We start from the raw sequence: 17,068 nt of genomic DNA, 5'->3' as shown, positions 1-17,068 counted from the left end.
CTCCTGGTCTCATCCCCTTCCCCTTTCCGCGCCTCTCCTTACTCTCCCATTTACTCCCTCCAACAAGTCCCTAAAATATTCATTCCATTCCTCCATTTTAATCCCCTCATTCACTCTTCTTCTCCTCCTAGTTTTACTTACCATTTCCCACACCTGATTTTCCGTTTTTATCTCCCTCAACTTTTTTTCCCACTTCTCATTCTCCTCCTTCTTCTTCCTCTCGATCAGCTTCCTATACTCTAACCTTTTCTTTTTGTACCCCTGTCTATCCCCTTCCCCTCCTATCCACCTTCTCAGTGCCCTTCTCAACTCTCTCTTTTTTATCCTACATTTCTCGTCCCACCAGCCTCTTCTTACTATCCCCCCTTTCTCTTTATTACTCCTCTTCAAAATCTCCAATACCTGCCCTTTCATTTCCTCCCACATTCTCTCTACCTCCCCTTCGCCTGCTGGTAGCTCTCCTAGCGCCTCTCTAAAATCTTTTATTCCCTTCTCCGACCATACCCATCTTCTTCTTCCGATATTTCTTCCCTCCCCCTTCAAATTGATCCCCCTCATTTCTCCGATCCACACTACCAAGGGGTGATAATCGGAATCCACGCAATCTTCTATCACCATTTTATTAACTATCTCCTTGGTCTCCACACTTCCCACCACATAATCTATGACTGATTCCCCCCTTCCCCCAGTAAAAGTCCACTCTCCCTGCCAAGCCCCTTCTATATTCCCATTAAAAATCGCCCACCCCACCTCCTCCATCCTTCCTACCAACACTCTCCTCTCCTTGTTCATCTTCTTGTCCTTTGATCTTCCCCTCCACCTCCTCCCAATTCTGTTCATCTACTCCCCCCCCATCCTCTCCAGTTTTGGCATTGAAATCTCCATCTATTAAAGTCCTCACTCCGTCTTCCTCCTCCATCCATTCCTTCATACACTCCAACTTTCTTCCCATATCCCCATTAATATATACTCCCACTAATCTCCACTTCTCTTTGTTCATTTCCACTATCACCTATATCATTCCTTCTTTCCCCGCTTCCACTTTTCTCACTTTAATGCCCTTCCTTATCCCCAGTACCATACCTCCTTTCGCTCTTCCTTTTTTGTTCTTTCTTTTCCCTACCTGCACTTCCCATCTATATCTCCTTGGAAAGAAATCCCTTGCTCTCCACCCTTGCTATCCACCCCCTTTCATCTAACCACGTCTCATTATGATTATATCCCATTTCTTAACTTCCTTCCAAAAATCTTCCCTTTTGTTGGCTATCCCTGCTACATTCCAAAACGCTAAAATTTGTGTAGTAAAAAAAAATTAAATGTTGTATATGTTCCCACAGATAAAGGCTTTGTAAACTTGGTACCCCACTTGCAACAATAATTTTCTTTTATTCTTTTTGAAAGATTTTCATATGTAGTTGAATGTAGTAGAAAACTGATTTTGTTCGTAGTAATAAAAAAAAAATATGGCAAATTAAAAAAATGTCATCCTCCGACTTTAAAATGAATCAATTTTAACGTTTGTTTCTTGTACAGAATCGTTTGTAGTGAATTGTAGTAAAATTACTTTCGTTTGTAGTTGAACCGTTCGCAAGATATAATTATTTAAACAATTTTATATAAAGTAAATTTTTAAATCTTAAAGATATCTCAAATCCGCGTGCGGGAATCGATTCAGAATCGTTTGCAGTTGTTTGTAATAATTTTCCCGTCGTTTGTAGTTGAACCGTTTAAAAATCACAACAATTTGACAATAAACAAATATTGCAACTTTGCCAATTTTTAAGATATCTTAAATCCGTTTGATATTCTTGTTTTAGAATAGATTGTAGTTGTTTGTAGTAATTTTCACGTTGTTTGTAGTTGAACTGTTTAAAAGTCACAACAATTTGACGATAAACAAATACTGCAACTTTGCCAATTTTTAAGATATCTCAAATCCGCTTGATATGCTTGTTTTAGAATCGATTGTAATTGTTTGTAGTGATTTTCTCGTCGTTTGTAGAATGGCAGAAAATTCAATAATTTATGAAACATTTTATATTTTAATTTGATATATTTTTGCTTAAATTATTAAATATCTTGTAAAATATTCATTTTTCGATTATATAACCTTAATAATGTAGAATATTTGAAAGGAAAGAATACAAGCATAAATGTAATTAAAATTTATTGTGTCTCACTCGCAGATCAGATCAAAACAAACTCAAACTCTCTCTTTTCAATAGTTTACATTCGTTGCTAAACGACGCTTTCTAACGCCGTCTTCGCTTGCTCGAAGAGCGAGAATCATATCGACGGATAACTTCACACAACGCATTCAAGATAATTATACAAATTAACCCTACAACTCGGCCATTCCTGAAAGGCATTCGTCCTCGAATGCTTACAATTCAGTTTTAGTTACAATTTTAGTTTAAATTTTCACATTTAGCATGTTTATTTCTAATTTAATTTCTATCGCTCTTTTAATTTTCGATTTCATTTTCGCTAGTCATAACATCAATATCATAATCGTCAGGTATCCAAAGTTTCATACAATCAGCTGCCGTCGACGTTTCGCGTGGACCTTCATGATCACCGACTTTTGATACCACGTATCTATCATTACGCATAATTTTAATTACGCGATACGGACCTAAAAATTTATTTTTAAATTTAATACCTGGACCTAACTGCGTTCTCTTAATCGCAACAAGATCTCCTTCTTTATATAATCGCGCTTCTTTTCTTTTTTTATTATAACTTTTTGCATTTTCCTGTTGAATTTTCGCGATTTTCTTTTTGGCTTCTCTACGAATATTATCACGTCCTTCTTCACACATCTTTATCCATTCATCTTCGATCATTTCCCGTATTTGTGGATCCTCTTTTAATCGCATATGAACTCCAAACATTAACTGAAATGGCGTTCGATCGGTACTTCGACTCGGCGTTGCATTTAAATATCTCTGCGCGATTGTTAAAAACTTAAACCATTCATCTGTTTTCGGCGTAGATAATTTTGTTAAAAGCGGTATAAGCGTACGGTTCACTCTCTCTACCTGCCCGTTTCCTCTAGGTATCCCTATCGAAGTAAGGATATGTTGAATTTTTTCGTCATTACAATATTCTTTAAAAGCGCCTGAAGTAAAAGCGGTGCCATAATCCGAAACAATTCTTCGCGGATTTCCGAACAACGTAGATTGTTTTCGTAACCGATCTATAACTTCAGCAGTGTCAGTCGATCTAGTAGCATATAGCCAAATAAACTTACTAAATGCATCTATTACTACAAAAATATGCCGATAACTTTTTTTTGTACTGGGCATCGGGCCCAAATGATTTACATGGTACGTATCCAACGGTCCATCTCCTTTATTAATCGCATGCAAGAACCCTTCTTGTCGACCATACTTCCGCTCGGCTAAAATACAATTTATACAACCCGCTATTATTTTTTTAATCTTTGGACGCATCTCTTTAAACCAATAATTTTTTCGTATAATTGCTTCTGTCTTACTAATACTAAAATGTCCCTGATCATGTGCTTGTCTAATTATCGTGTTTTGTAACATTTTTGGTACAATAAGTAATAAATCATCACCTTCATTTCGATATAATAAATCATTCTTTAATATATAACCGTCGGTTTCATCTCGTGCTGCTAATTCTCTGATTCGCTGTAAATCTTTATCGCTATTTTGTGCCTTCTTAAACCTAGCGATCAGACTGTCGTTACATTCATTTATAAGTAAGATTTCTGGAAGAGGATGTCGGCTTAATGCATCTACATGCGTCATACTTTTCGCTGTCCTGTGTTGAATCTTATAATTATATTCTTCTAACGTTAGAGCCCACCGAGCCACACGCACGCCTAGATCTTTCTTATTCATCGTTAGAGTAAATGCCTTGCAATCAGTAATAATTTTAAAAGGAATTCCCAACAAATATATCCTAAATTTCTTTAATGCCTTAATAATTGCAAGTACTTCTAACTCGTAGCTAATATATTTTTCCTCCGCGGGAGTGGTCTTTCCACTCATATAATATATCGGATGAAAATTATTATCCGCGTGATCCCGCTGCATCAAAATCGCACCATAACCGAACTTTGATGCGTCCGTGTGTAACTCCGTTTCGGCTCCTTGTTTATAAAGTTTTAAAACAGGTTTATTACTTAACGCATACTTTAAACTTTGAAACGCTTGTATCTCGTCTTGTCCAAACTGAAATTTGGTATTATTTTTCAAAAGGTTTATCAGCGGCCTAGCTATCATCGAATATCGAAAAATAAATTTCCTAAAATAACCAGTAAGCCCGAGAAAACTTTGAATGTCACGTACGCATTGTGGGATTGGAAATTTCATTACCGCATTAGTCTTATGTTCGGAAGGCCGTATCATTCCGCCTTCTATAATATGCCCCAAATACTCGATCTTTGTTTGAATAAAACGACATTTTCGCCAGTTAAGAATCAGTCCGGCTTGACTTGCTACTTCTAATACACGCTTTAAATCGTCAATTGCTTGCTCAATGTTTTGCGAGGGAATAATTAGATCATCTAGATAAGTTAATACAGTTCCTTCATTTATTAAGTCCTTAAACACGGCATTCACGAATTTTTGGAATACCGCCGGGGAATTGCAAAGCCCAAACGGCATTCGTATAAATTCATATTGGCCATTTGGCACAATAAATGAAGTATACTTTCTACTTCCTTCAGCTACTTTAACATGAAAGAATCCATTTTCAAGATCAAGAGCACTGTAAATCCCAGCACCCTGCAAACGATCTATTTGATCCTCAATTAACGGCAGTGGATATCTTTTACTATTTTATCATTCAGCTTTCTATAGTCTACACAAATTCTCGTATCACCATTTTTCTTCTTAACTAACACGATCGGACTTGCATACTCTGAAATAGATGGCCTGATAATACCGTTATTTAACCATATTTTTAATTGCCTATCTACCTCTTCTTTTTCAGGTTGAGACAGTCTACGTGGCCTTTGATAAATCGGAACGTCATCTTTTAAAATCAGAGTCATTTCAATACCAATTTCTCGTGTCTTTTTTGGTTTATAATTTTGAGCAATTGTTTCTATTTTTTGTCGGATATGTTTTTCACTGATGTACGAAAAGTCATTTGAATTGTTTATTTCTTCTACATCTATCTTTAATATCTCTGGTAAATTTGAAATAATTTTACAAATTGTAATCTGTCCTCCTATAGAATGTAATTCAACCTGATTCAAAAAATCAGTTCCGATTAAAATTGCGTTCTTCATTATATGATTATCCACGACGTGAAATAAGATTTCATATGTTTCGTCATCAATAATAACATTTGTTACAAACGACCCGTGTGTCTGATTATTCAGTGCTCCTAAACCGATAAAAACTATTTTATTTTGTAACTCTGGACAACTTAATTTTTCATAGCATTCACGATTCATTATACTTATGTCACTTCCCGTATCTATTATACTAGTGAATTCCCGATTCGCAATTTTTACTTGTTTTGACTGTTTCTGACGCAGATTATCGGAAATTACATGCGCAACTTTCTTCTGTGTATCGACCGTTTCTTTACATGATTTCGCGATATGACCGAATTCATTACATTTAAAACATTTTACACCTTTGTCTTTTGACGGACATTCTTTGCTTACGTGATCTTTTCTACCGCAGTTGAAGCATCTCTTCGTTTCCGTGGATGTCGTGATGTTCATGTCGTCTCGAATCGTCTTTTTCTTTTTATTCTCTTCCGTCTTTTGCTGCCTCGTTTTTGACTCTCCTTCTTTTCGTATGGCCTCGTACAGAATGAACCTCTCCTTCAGCTCTCATATCGTCTTCGCTCCATGTAACACCGTTTTGTTAACGGGTTCGTCTTGAATACCCTCGATAATGTACTGGATCACCGACTTTGTATCAACGTCTGCTTGCGCCGCGATTTCGAGCATCTTATAAATGTATGCTTGATACGATTCATCTGATTTTTTCTTTCGTCGCATCAATTCTTGGTGCACTGCGTGACTGTCAACAGCGTCCATGAATTTCCTCCGTTAATGCTCTCCGTAGTTTTTTCCACGTCTTTGTACATTTTTCATAGTTCACAAATAATTTTGCCGAACCACGAAGAAGTCGCTTTGCGTACGCCACCTTCTGTATATCAGACCATTCGCATAATACCGCCATTTCTTCAAAGTCTTTAAGCCACCTCTTTACGTCGACCTTGTCGTCTCCACTAAAAGTTTCCATCGACTCTTCTACGTCTCTGAATGTTAACAAATAGTTTCTTCTGGATCTTCTCGCACCATTATGTCTTTGATCAGTCACCAGTACGTCTTCTTCGTCGCTTGAACTAGAAATGCTTTCACTCACATCATCTTGCTGCTGCACGTTTTCCTCTTCATCTTTGTCTACATGTTGTCGTCCACCATGTTCGCGTTCCACGCTCATAATTGCTGCCAATCTTAGAACAAGCTCGTTCTTGGGTCCCGTTGTCTTCAATCGTCGTTTTTTTAATTCGTCTTTTAATTTTACCATCGTCATCTCTGCTAACTTAGCACTTAGATCGTCGTCCAACACACTAGGGCCTGGTGTCGACATCATCAGAATAATACGTCTTAAATCACGTCTTCGTCTTGTAATTTCTGGTGCGAGTCACCTTCGCTGTCTGTATACTTCTTTATTTCTTCTTTACTGATACACTTTTATTGCACTGATGATTCACTCACAATTAGACTCGTAATTTCGCTTGTATCTCTTGTATTCCTTATGTAATTCGACTGGACGAGCCCCCAAAAAATATGTAGAATATTTGAAAGGAAAGAATACAAGCATAAATGTAATTAAAATTTATTGTGTCTCACTCGCAGATCAGATCAAAACAAACTCAAACTCTCTCTTTTCAATAGTTTACATTCGTTGCTAAACGACGCTTTCTAACACCGTCTTCGCTTGCTCGAAGAGCGAGAATCATATCGACGGATAACTTCACACAACGCATTCAAGATAATTATACAAATTAACCCTACAATAATTTTACAGAATATTAAAAAAAAATCTATTAGTGTAAAAAATATATAGTTGTTTTTTTAAAAAAATATGTAACTATTTGCTGCAAATTCATATTTTTTCTTAAAGATAATTGTGTATTTTTTACACTTAACTTTTTTTATTATTCTATGCATAAAAATACTACAATAAAATAATCTAAAAATAAATATTTTTTTTCAAGATATTTAACAATTTAGGCAAAATTATGTCGAATTAAAGTATAAAATATCTCGTAAACTATTGAATTTTTGACCATTGTATGCCTATAATTTTTTATGCAAAATATCACGAGTAATCGTTTTATATAAAAAAAATTAAGATGATTCCATATAGACAAATAAAATTGACTTTTATATAACCTTAGTACGTATACTTAAAATTAAATCAAGTATTACATCTCATCCTTCTTTAAGCAACTTTTATCTAAAAGCTTTTATCAAAATATTTCTTCCTATCATCTAAAAAAAAGCAAGACATTTAAGATGGTCGATTTAAGTGGACCACCTTGTATATTGTAAACTATCCTAACTCTGAGATTGCACCTCCACAACCAAGGCGCCACTGCAGCAGTACGTGGAGAGAGTAACGCACCAATCACTGGTATTTGTTCGCGGCGGCAGCGGCGTGGGGCAAGGAGTAAGAAAAAAAGAGAAGCCCACCGCTATATAAAGGAGATAACTCTTGCCTTGCGCTTTACTATTCTTCGAGCATCTTTAAGCAACTTACATTGAGTTAGAGTTTTGGGAAAAATATAAAAATGCCTCAAAAACCAGTAAATTTGCCCAACCAAATTTACGAAACTCTCAAGGATTTATGATTTCTTTATAATACACGTGAACTTTTGCCATGGACAGATGATATTTGGCAAAAGGCGGTTGAGGCAATGCAGAATAAAATGTCAAAAAATTATATTTACCTTTATTTATTAAAAAAAAGAAATGACATTTTTAACCAAATACACGGAGTCAAAATGTGCGACTCTTCCAAAAATGAAAGTAATATCGGTACAACATTAGAAGATTCGCGAAATGATTCAATGAATTAGTCGAATTAGTTCGGGTGAAATTAATTGCGTATTACCACCTTTGCGCAAAACAATTTCAATTTCAAAAAATGAATGGAACACTCTGAAATCACATGTTGTAAATTATAAACAACGTAACAAATACGAGGTACTTGTTATTGGCTAGACTGACGCACTCTACAATATTTTGTGGAGTCATTTAAAATTACCTTGTCCCTACTCCTTTAAAAATGCGCAAATTAATCGAAATCCTGGTAAGATATTTTTGTTTATTAATGTTTATTGTCAAAGCAAACCAATTGAGGATGGCCCGACCTTATATATTTCCACTTTCAATTCTCGTAGAATAGCGCATGATAAAAAACGCCAAATATGTGGTGATAGACGCATGCGTATCAGAAAAGAATTGCAGAGTACAACTACTTACGCTTGGCAACGAAATAAAGCAACAGATTAATAAACTTTGGAGATGTTGTATCAGCCAACCTTCAGAAGACGTCGCACGTAAAGCAAAACAAGAATTTAAAAACAAAAAATTACAATTATTTAAAAGTAAAACAGCTCTTGCCTCAGTGTGGGACATGGAGTACAGCCAAAAATTCAATAGTTACATTTACAAAATTGGGCTTGACAACTTTTATCTGATGTATTGGACTCCTACGCAGCTTTTTCTATATAAAAAGTTTCAAAATGAAGATGATAGTGTTAGTATTAGCATTGATGCAACGGGTGTATTAATAAAACAAATTCCAAAACCGGACGCCTCAAAACGAATTGTTTACCTCTACCAAGCTATTTACAGTTATCGTAAAAAAATCCTACCTTTATTTCAATTAATTTTGGAAAAACATGATACTAACACATTAACATATTGGATGCGAGAGTGGTTGCGTTCTGGGGGATCAACTCCGAAACAAATAGTCGTTGATTATTCATTAACGCTCCTAAATACAACTTCTTTAGCATTCAACAATAGAGATCTTAAGATGTACATTGAGAACTGTATCATCTTACATAATAACTCATCCATGCGTGTTCAATATCCTCGCTGTATCATTCGTATTGTTATTGCATATCTAATAATTAAATTAGTTACGCGTTGGAGCTGTTTTGATCATGAATCTCCTTATAAAAAAGACTTTTATTTACGTTGCGTCGGCCTTCTTAGTACATGCACAGAAATTGACGATTTCGTTCAAATTTGCACAAATATCCTATCAATAGCTTTTGCAAGTCATGAAGACATTTATGATAAAGAAAGTCATTGCGTTGCTGCTCACAACAGAGTTGTAAATCATTTAAAAATGTATAACCTCCCTAACAATGTGCTCAGAAATCCTGAAAACAATATAATCGCGAGTTGCTGGAACGTTTTGATGACTTTGACAATAAGCTAATTTTACAATCAAGCAACGCAATTGATATATAATAATTATGGAAAAAATAAAAATTGGCAGCATTGATAACCTTAAAGGTCGATTAAATCCTTACCATTGTCCTGATTTCGGTTTGCGTCTATTTAAATTATCCAAACATTTCGTTTTGTGGACAGCCATAATGACCAACAATCAATCAAACTCTCTTGTAGAGTTAGGTGATAAACATGTAGCAAGTTCGGTTCTAAGTGAAGAGTACTTTCGCAAACTTAAGTACTTAATATTTAAAAAAGGAAAGGCCATTAGAATGGATAAATATTTGGTTATTCACCTAAAATCTTTGATGGGTACAAATAAGTTAGTAAATGCTCCAGAAAAAAACTCTAAGAAAAACTCTCCAAAGATTACGCAAGTAATGCCTGTAGTAAGAGACCCTATTGTTCAAGAATCATCTAAGCTTGAAGATTCTTCTGATAATTCCAATTTCTTTGACATGTCTTCATGCATTGAAATTAATAATTCATTATGTGATGATCTTTCACCAATAAAACTTTCTGAAACAGTAACAACCGACATGGGAGAATTCAAAGATATTAACAACTCGATAAAATCAACAAACAATGATACATGTGACAAATTTCACATTTATAATTTGGAAGACTGAAAAGATGTTAAAAGAGTAACAATACAATCAGAACAGACTACTGTTGAGACTATACAGACCAGTATTTCTTCTGAAACATCATTTTCGAGACCAAAAACTGAAAAGGTCTTAACAAAATGACAATTCCAATCACATCAAAACTACATAGAGCAAAAAAAATGTGATAAATATCTCGCTGCATGTCCTGACATCGACATTATTCACAAATGTCCAAAATTCACTTCAATGATACCTTTACTTATGAACGGAAATTCTTTAAAACCAATAAATATTTGTAAATAAATCGTAAGCGTGCAAAAAACGTACGCGTTTCATTCAACTAGTCAAATCATCTTAACTGCATGTCATGATTTCGTATTTCATATACTGAATATTTTATAAATTCTAACTTTTATTTACCTAAATTTGTTCAAACACTAACAAAAAAAAAGTGTAACAACAAAACTGTACAAAGAGCGAGGACATATATTAAGCACAACTAAGGTAATAAAAGATGGATTATTAGATTGCGTAATCAATATTTCATATTTACAAGAAAGGTTTATCCTACGTGACGTGCCGTCTCTTCAAAAAACTATTCGATGCGCTGATTACGAGAACTCGCAGATTTTGCCAGTCTTACACCTCAATCCATTCTCAATATATAAACATGGCATGGCAGGTCTGCAAGAAGCTCTAAATGAAACTTATGAATCTAATACAATCAAATGTTCTCGATGCAAAGGCATTAATATTATCAAAAGTTTATCAGAAGGTAACCATATTATTCTAGACGTTGAGGATATTGGAAACTCTTTGCCTGCAATTCGTAATGGTTTTTCAAATTGCAGAAGACAATTTACAATAGAAGAAATACCAGATAAACCAATTTATGGTAAATATACATATAAATTTGTTTCTACCATTATCTATACTAATGAATATTATGAACATAATGAACATTATTACGTGTTTGTTAAACGACTAACTGGCAAGTGGAAAAAAACACAATGATCTACAAAACCGGATCATAACAGTCAGTACGTGAACATTGTTACAAAAATATTATATTCACATATTATTTTATGTTAGAATCTGAAGGACCAAGTTTGAATAAAAATTTCTTTCTTTTATAGACTCTACAACATAAAAAATATATATTTTTAATTATATAACAATTATTTTCTTTTTTATAATTTCTTTTTAGTTGAAACATTTTTTTTATTTACTACTTTTTTTACGTAACAGTTTTGATTGAAAGATTTCTGTAGTATAAAAAAAATAAAATTAAAAACTAAAATAATGTAAAATAAAAATAAAAAATATTACAAAAAAATAAAAAAATAAAAAAAAATAAACAATAAAATCAATTTTCCGTCACGTCGTCATCGGTTTTAGACAACGCTAAGAACGGAATTTTATAATGTACCTTTTATTACTTCATCAATTATAGAAGTGTTTAAAATTGACTAAGTTTATATGTAGCATACATCTTTAAATAATTACATCTTGTAAACGATTCAAATACAAATAAAAGCAAAATTACTACAATCGATTCTAAAACAAGCATATCAAGCGAATTTGAGATAACTTAAAAATTGGCAAAGTTGCAATATTTGTTTATCATCAAATTGTTGTGACTTTTAAACGATTCAACTACAAATGACGGGAAAATCACTACAAACAACTACAATCTATTCTAAAACAAGCATATCAAGCGGATTTCAGATATCTTGAAAATTGGCAAAGTTACAGTATTTGTTTATCGTCAAATTGTTGTGACTTTTAAACGATTCAACTACAAACGACGAAAAAATCACTACAAACAACTACAATCTATTCTAAAACAAGCATATCAAGCGGATTTGAGATATCTTTAAAATGGGCAAAGTTGCAGTATTTGTTTATCGTCAAATTGTTGTAACTTTTAAACGGTTCAACTACAAACGACGGGAAAATCACTACAAACAACTGCAAACGATTCTGAATCGATTCCCGCACGCGGATTTAAGATATCTTTAAGATTTAAAAATTCACTTTTTATAAAATTGTTTAAATAATTATATCTCGCGAACGGTTCAACTACAAACGGAAATAATTTTACTACAATTCACTACAAACGATTCTGTATAAGAAACAAACATTAAAATTAATTTATTTCAAAGTCAGAGGATGACAATTTTTTAATTCGCCATATTTTTTTTCATTACTACAAACAAAATCAGTTGTACTACATTCAACTAAATATGAAAATCTTTCAAAAAAATAAAAAAAAATTATTGCTACAAATTGGGTGCCAAGTTCACAAAGCCACAGATAAACAGATTGCAGATATATTGACTAAAGCGTTAACAGGCGAACGATTTGTCAAATTGCTTTCAAAAATAAGAAATCGTATGTTTTGATTTAGAAAATTAAATTTACAAAGATGTCAAATTAAGAAGAAGTGTTAAAAATTAATAATTTAGACATGAAAGGAAAAGTTGGGATTAAACTTTTAAACTACTGTATGTATTATAGAGTTCTTTTATAAAACAAAAGCAATTTGTTGTATGGAAACAGCTGTCATGTTTATAAATAAATTGTTACTTCGTTTCTGTGAGTCTCAAGATTTAGACGTGTTATCAGACGCTCAACTAAATGTTATTTTGGCCCATTAAATAAAACTTCTTTCTGCTCATTTAAATTGTACACTAATTATTTCTCGATTTTAAACAGTTAATGACACATTCAAAAACTTTTAACAATCTCAAACCAATGTCATCCCTAAAATCAAGTATTGCAACTATAACAAAACAGCAATAAAGTCAGGAACAAGAATAGCAATAGGCATAAACACAGACATATTTCAGTTTTAAGCCTAAACAGCACTGATTAAAACCCATTCTACAATAAACTATTAGTCAGTGTTATAAAATGTAAGCCATAAGATTTAATCAATCACAGTCAAATATTCTCTTCACATTCGACTGTGATTAGTCAATTCTTATGGCTTATAACTTATGACACCAACTAATAGTTTGTTGTAGAATGAGCTTTATACATTATAGGCTTTCTACAATAAGCTATTAGTCAGTATCATAAGTCATAAGCCATAAAAATAGACCAATCACAGTCAAATGTGAAGAGAATATTCGACTGTGATTGATCAATTCTTATGGCTTATGACTTATGATATCAACTAATAGCTTATTGTAGAAAGCCTGTTAACGCAATTCTCAAAAAATATACATATTTTCCTCCCCTAAAAATCCTTCTAAACTCTTTATACTCTCAATCTTCTGTGATAACAAAATCCAAATAAAAAATCAGATTAAAAATGTGTCAACCTGACAATTCTATCGTTAATATAGACATAAATAAAAAATAATTCAGAAATTATATATAAGACACCTATAGGATAGGATGTGCTTTGTCCTAAAAATTTGTGAGTTACTACTGTTGCAATTAAACAGCCTATGTGTTCATCATATAGAGTGCTTTCCAGCTATATACATAAGCAACATTATGTAACACAGTGTACAATCCAACATAAGTCGACACAATCGTACACAGCTAAAATGCTGTGTAACTAATTTTGTATTACTAACAGATACCAGAGTTTTACATTTGATACCACTGAAGCAGATGCCATTTTTCCTATCAAACATTCTTAACCTCAGTTTTTGCGCGATTCTGAAAACAATGTCAAATAATCAATATTTATCCATGGGAGGTCAAATGCATTTAGCTTCAACAGAAGCAGTATTTCAACTACAAATCGACACTGTATACAATTGTGTCACAATACATAACCATGTTCCATTGCTAGAAAGTACCCATTGTATTATACTAATACTATTATACCGGCGATAGTCTGTGGAAGAAGTCTATAACTAATCAAATTCAGAAAAAAGAATAGTATAACGTAGCAATCACAAATGCAAGAAATCAATACTAAAATCGAAATAATAGCCTAATTGGAATGAAATACAAGACCGCGGAAGGTGTGTGAGATTATACCTCGTTTGTTTTTCGACGCATTTTTCCTTGCTATCGACATCTCATTTTCTATTTTGGTCTCGAGAAACTCCTGTTTCTTCAGCAACATATCTTCTGTTTCGCGTAGTTTCTGAATTGCTTCTGCCGTTGACGGGGCAGCCGGTTCCTTCTTGCCGCCGAATACCTTGCTAAAGAAACTCATCTCGTAGTGTTCGTTATTTATTTATTAGATAATAAAAATCACTTCCGATCGCTCAACGACGAACACTTGTGTGTTAACTATAAACTAGAAATCAAAAGCACATTAGCTGCTATGAGCTCACCACCATCACCACTGCCATATTCTATTCCACGGGTGCGTTCCGAATTACGCTTAAAGGGCCTTGCACATGAAATGCATAACATAACATAAGCACACATAAAGGGCCTCGCACATGAAATGCATAACGTAACACAAGCACAACATAAGACCGATGGGCCAATGAGCATCCAGCATAAAGTCGCCATATTGATTTACATAAGATTCCCATTGGTCCAGAGGCCTTAGGCTCAATGCACACAGGACGCGTCAACGCGTTACGCGTGGCGAATAGCCAATCATTTTTTTGCTTTCTTATTTCTTGTCATAAAAACGAAAAAATGATTGGCTATTCGCCACGCGTAACGCGTTGACGCGTCCTGTGTGCATTGAGCCTTATGATACGCTTATGCTCTGTTATGCATTTCATGTGCGAGGCCCTTAAAGGTGCAATTTCACCATATATGTAATACTCCTATATTGCTAGAAGAGTGTTGACCGTCAGCCCAAACATTACGGTGCAGACGTATAATAGCCTCTCTCTCGCGAACGGCCCAGCTGATTTGTGCGCATGCGGTTACATTTTTTAAAACACCATTAGGCGCGATTTTCACATAACCTGTTTTCGTGATTTGTGCGTGTGTGCGACGGTAAACAACGCATATTATAAGCGTCCCAAGTGAGACAAACCAAAGAAAAAATTTACAATGGTGCGAATTTGTTTTTTGTGTCAGAAAAAGGCAGCAAAGGATGGAAATTTTGCAATGCACAAGTAAATATCTTACATGTAAAATGTGTATTTATAAAACGTTATACTTATTTTCTCTAATTCAACTTATTTGCATAGCATTATTACACTAGATTTACTGTAACACATGATTGGATTATCAAGCAGTTAACAGCATGATGGAATAAATAATAATTATTTGTAGATTTCCAAAAGAGGTGAGCATTCGGGCACAGTGGTTACATGCCTGCAAATTATCTGACAAGGACAATGTGATACATGTACACATTTGCTCCGATCACTTTGTACCAAGTGATTATAAAAATAGCATAGGACTGTGTAGCAGAAAGTGGTTATTGAAACCAGGAGCAGTGCCTTCCGTTAATGTGCCAAATCCTCCAGCTGCCGAATTGCAGTTCCAGTCAACATCTGAGATTATAATGGACGAGACACGTAAGATTGAAAACATACAAATTTTTTTTATTGAGGGTAGTAAATACTGACAACAGAATTGTTACAGCTATGGTTCAACATTATTCATATTGTTTTATAGGATTAGTGCCTTCTATTGATGTTCCAAATCCTTCAGCTGCCGAACTGCAGTTCCAGTTAACATCTGATTATACAATGGACGAGACACGTAAGATTGAAACATAAAAATTTTTTTTATTGAGGGTAGGAAATACTGACAAGAGTATTGTTACAGCTATGGTTCAACATTATTTATATTGTTTTATAGAATCAGTGCCTTCTATTGATGTTCCTCCAGATTTCACATCAGTTTCAAATGTAGGAGAACTGGAATTTTCAACATCCAAGAATGTGATGGATGAGACACGTAAATTTAAAACTAAACTATTTTTCTTGAGGGTACTAAATACTGAAAGGAGTTGTTATAGCTTTAGTTGAACGTAATCTATGTTGATTTATTAATAACAGTAATAATGACTTGCTTGAACTATTAAAAACGCTTTTATCTAAAAAGATTACATTTTCCTATTCCATATCTTATTCTCGAGATATTTTAGAATGTCCATTAAAATGAAAAACCCTACACCTATAATTTCAATCATTCTCTTCAAATATTATTATTCGTTAATTAACATTTATCCGTTAGAAGTTGCAAATAAGCATTCGGTCGCGACCGGGTAATGTTTATTCTGTTTCGCGTCCTTTCCGTCTCATTTCCTAATCCTTGTCTCTCGCTCACACTCACTCAATAGACGCGCCTGCGCATAATGAGGCTTGACCGTCCATGCCCATATTTGGAATTCGTGCATCTCTTTTTTACGGGGCTCGTCCCGCTCATTGTGAAGATACGGAACTAGCAATATAGGAGTATTACATATATGAATTTCACACAGCGAGTAAAAGCTGGCGTTTTACCCCCACTCAATCGCAACGCAAAGCAGCGTTAAAAAGCTAAACGCTATCGCTTCTATCTTTTTCATGTAGCGAATAAAAGCTGGCGTTTTACCCTTACTCTACCCAACTCCACCGCAATGCAAAGCAGCGTTAAAAGCGGCAATTGCTAAGTACATAATCTGACATAACCGCAAAAATGGAGTTGGAATATTATAATCAATATATCGAGTATGTAAAATATTATAAACACATAGTGGCGGTTATAGCTGAAATTAGAAGACGGCGTATAGCTGCTGCAATTGCTGCAATGTATTTGTTAAAAAAAGAAAAAGAAATAGATAAAAAAAAAGTTTTGGGTAGCTCCGATTTTTGTAAATCGTAATGAGCACAATTTCTTTTTTGCATTGGGCCAAAATTGTTATTAATGTATTTACCGCTTTTAGGATAAAAATAATATGAATTTTTATTTACGTAACATTCATTATATCCCTCCATACAAGAGTGCCGATATATTTCTTCACTTTCTTGTATGGTACAAACAAGTGTTTTGCACACACCACAAGTATATGAGGGTATAACAGAAGTATAACAGAATTTCCTACAATATAAAA

General features: G+C 34.1%; 2 protein-coding genes across 4 annotated transcripts in view; one reads left to right on the top strand and one right to left on the bottom strand.

Annotated features, from left to right (window-relative positions):
- LOC105204157 (charged multivesicular body protein 4b) overlaps nucleotides 1-14,453 on the bottom strand; it is a 62,742-nt gene extending 48,289 nt beyond the window's left edge. The window contains exons 1-3 of one of the 2 annotated variants that reach the window (XM_039459368.1): nucleotides 14,089-14,453; nucleotides 4,792-4,796; nucleotides 2,034-4,190 (exon numbers count right to left, since the gene is read on the bottom strand). In XM_039459368.1, coding sequence (XP_039315302.1) covers nucleotides 2,466-4,190; nucleotides 4,792-4,796; nucleotides 14,089-14,269 — 1,911 coding nt within the window. In that variant the 5' untranslated portion in view covers nucleotides 14,270-14,453 and the 3' untranslated portion in view covers nucleotides 2,034-2,465. Of the gene's footprint in view, nucleotides 1-2,033; nucleotides 4,191-4,791; nucleotides 4,797-14,088 lie in introns of those variants that run through there. The other variant, XM_039459369.1, reaches the window with a different exon arrangement.
- A 355-nt stretch (nucleotides 14,454-14,808) lies between these two features.
- On the top strand, nucleotides 14,809-16,211 carry LOC113002863. 2 transcript variants are annotated; one of them, XM_039459390.1, is made up of 4 exons: nucleotides 14,812-15,137; nucleotides 15,298-15,545; nucleotides 15,646-15,732; nucleotides 15,832-16,211. In XM_039459390.1, the coding sequence occupies exons 1-4, from the start codon at nucleotides 15,073-15,075 to the stop codon at nucleotides 15,999-16,001; spliced, it is 570 nt and encodes a 189-aa protein (XP_039315324.1). In that variant the 5' UTR covers nucleotides 14,812-15,072; the 3' UTR covers nucleotides 16,002-16,211. The 2 variants fall into 2 exon arrangements, with proteins under 2 accessions (XP_039315325.1, XP_039315324.1); XM_039459391.1 differs by lacking the exon at nucleotides 15,646-15,732 and having other exon boundaries at nucleotides 14,809-15,137.
- The last annotated feature ends 857 nt before the right edge of the window (nucleotides 16,212-17,068 follow it).

Source organism: Solenopsis invicta, unplaced genomic scaffold (genome assembly GCF_016802725.1).
Source record: "Solenopsis invicta isolate M01_SB unplaced genomic scaffold, UNIL_Sinv_3.0 scaffold_38, whole genome shotgun sequence".
NCBI lineage: Eukaryota > Metazoa > Arthropoda > Insecta > Hymenoptera > Formicidae > Solenopsis > Solenopsis invicta.
Note: the sequence above shows the minus strand (reverse complement) of the source record. Positions and strands in the feature narration are given on the sequence as shown.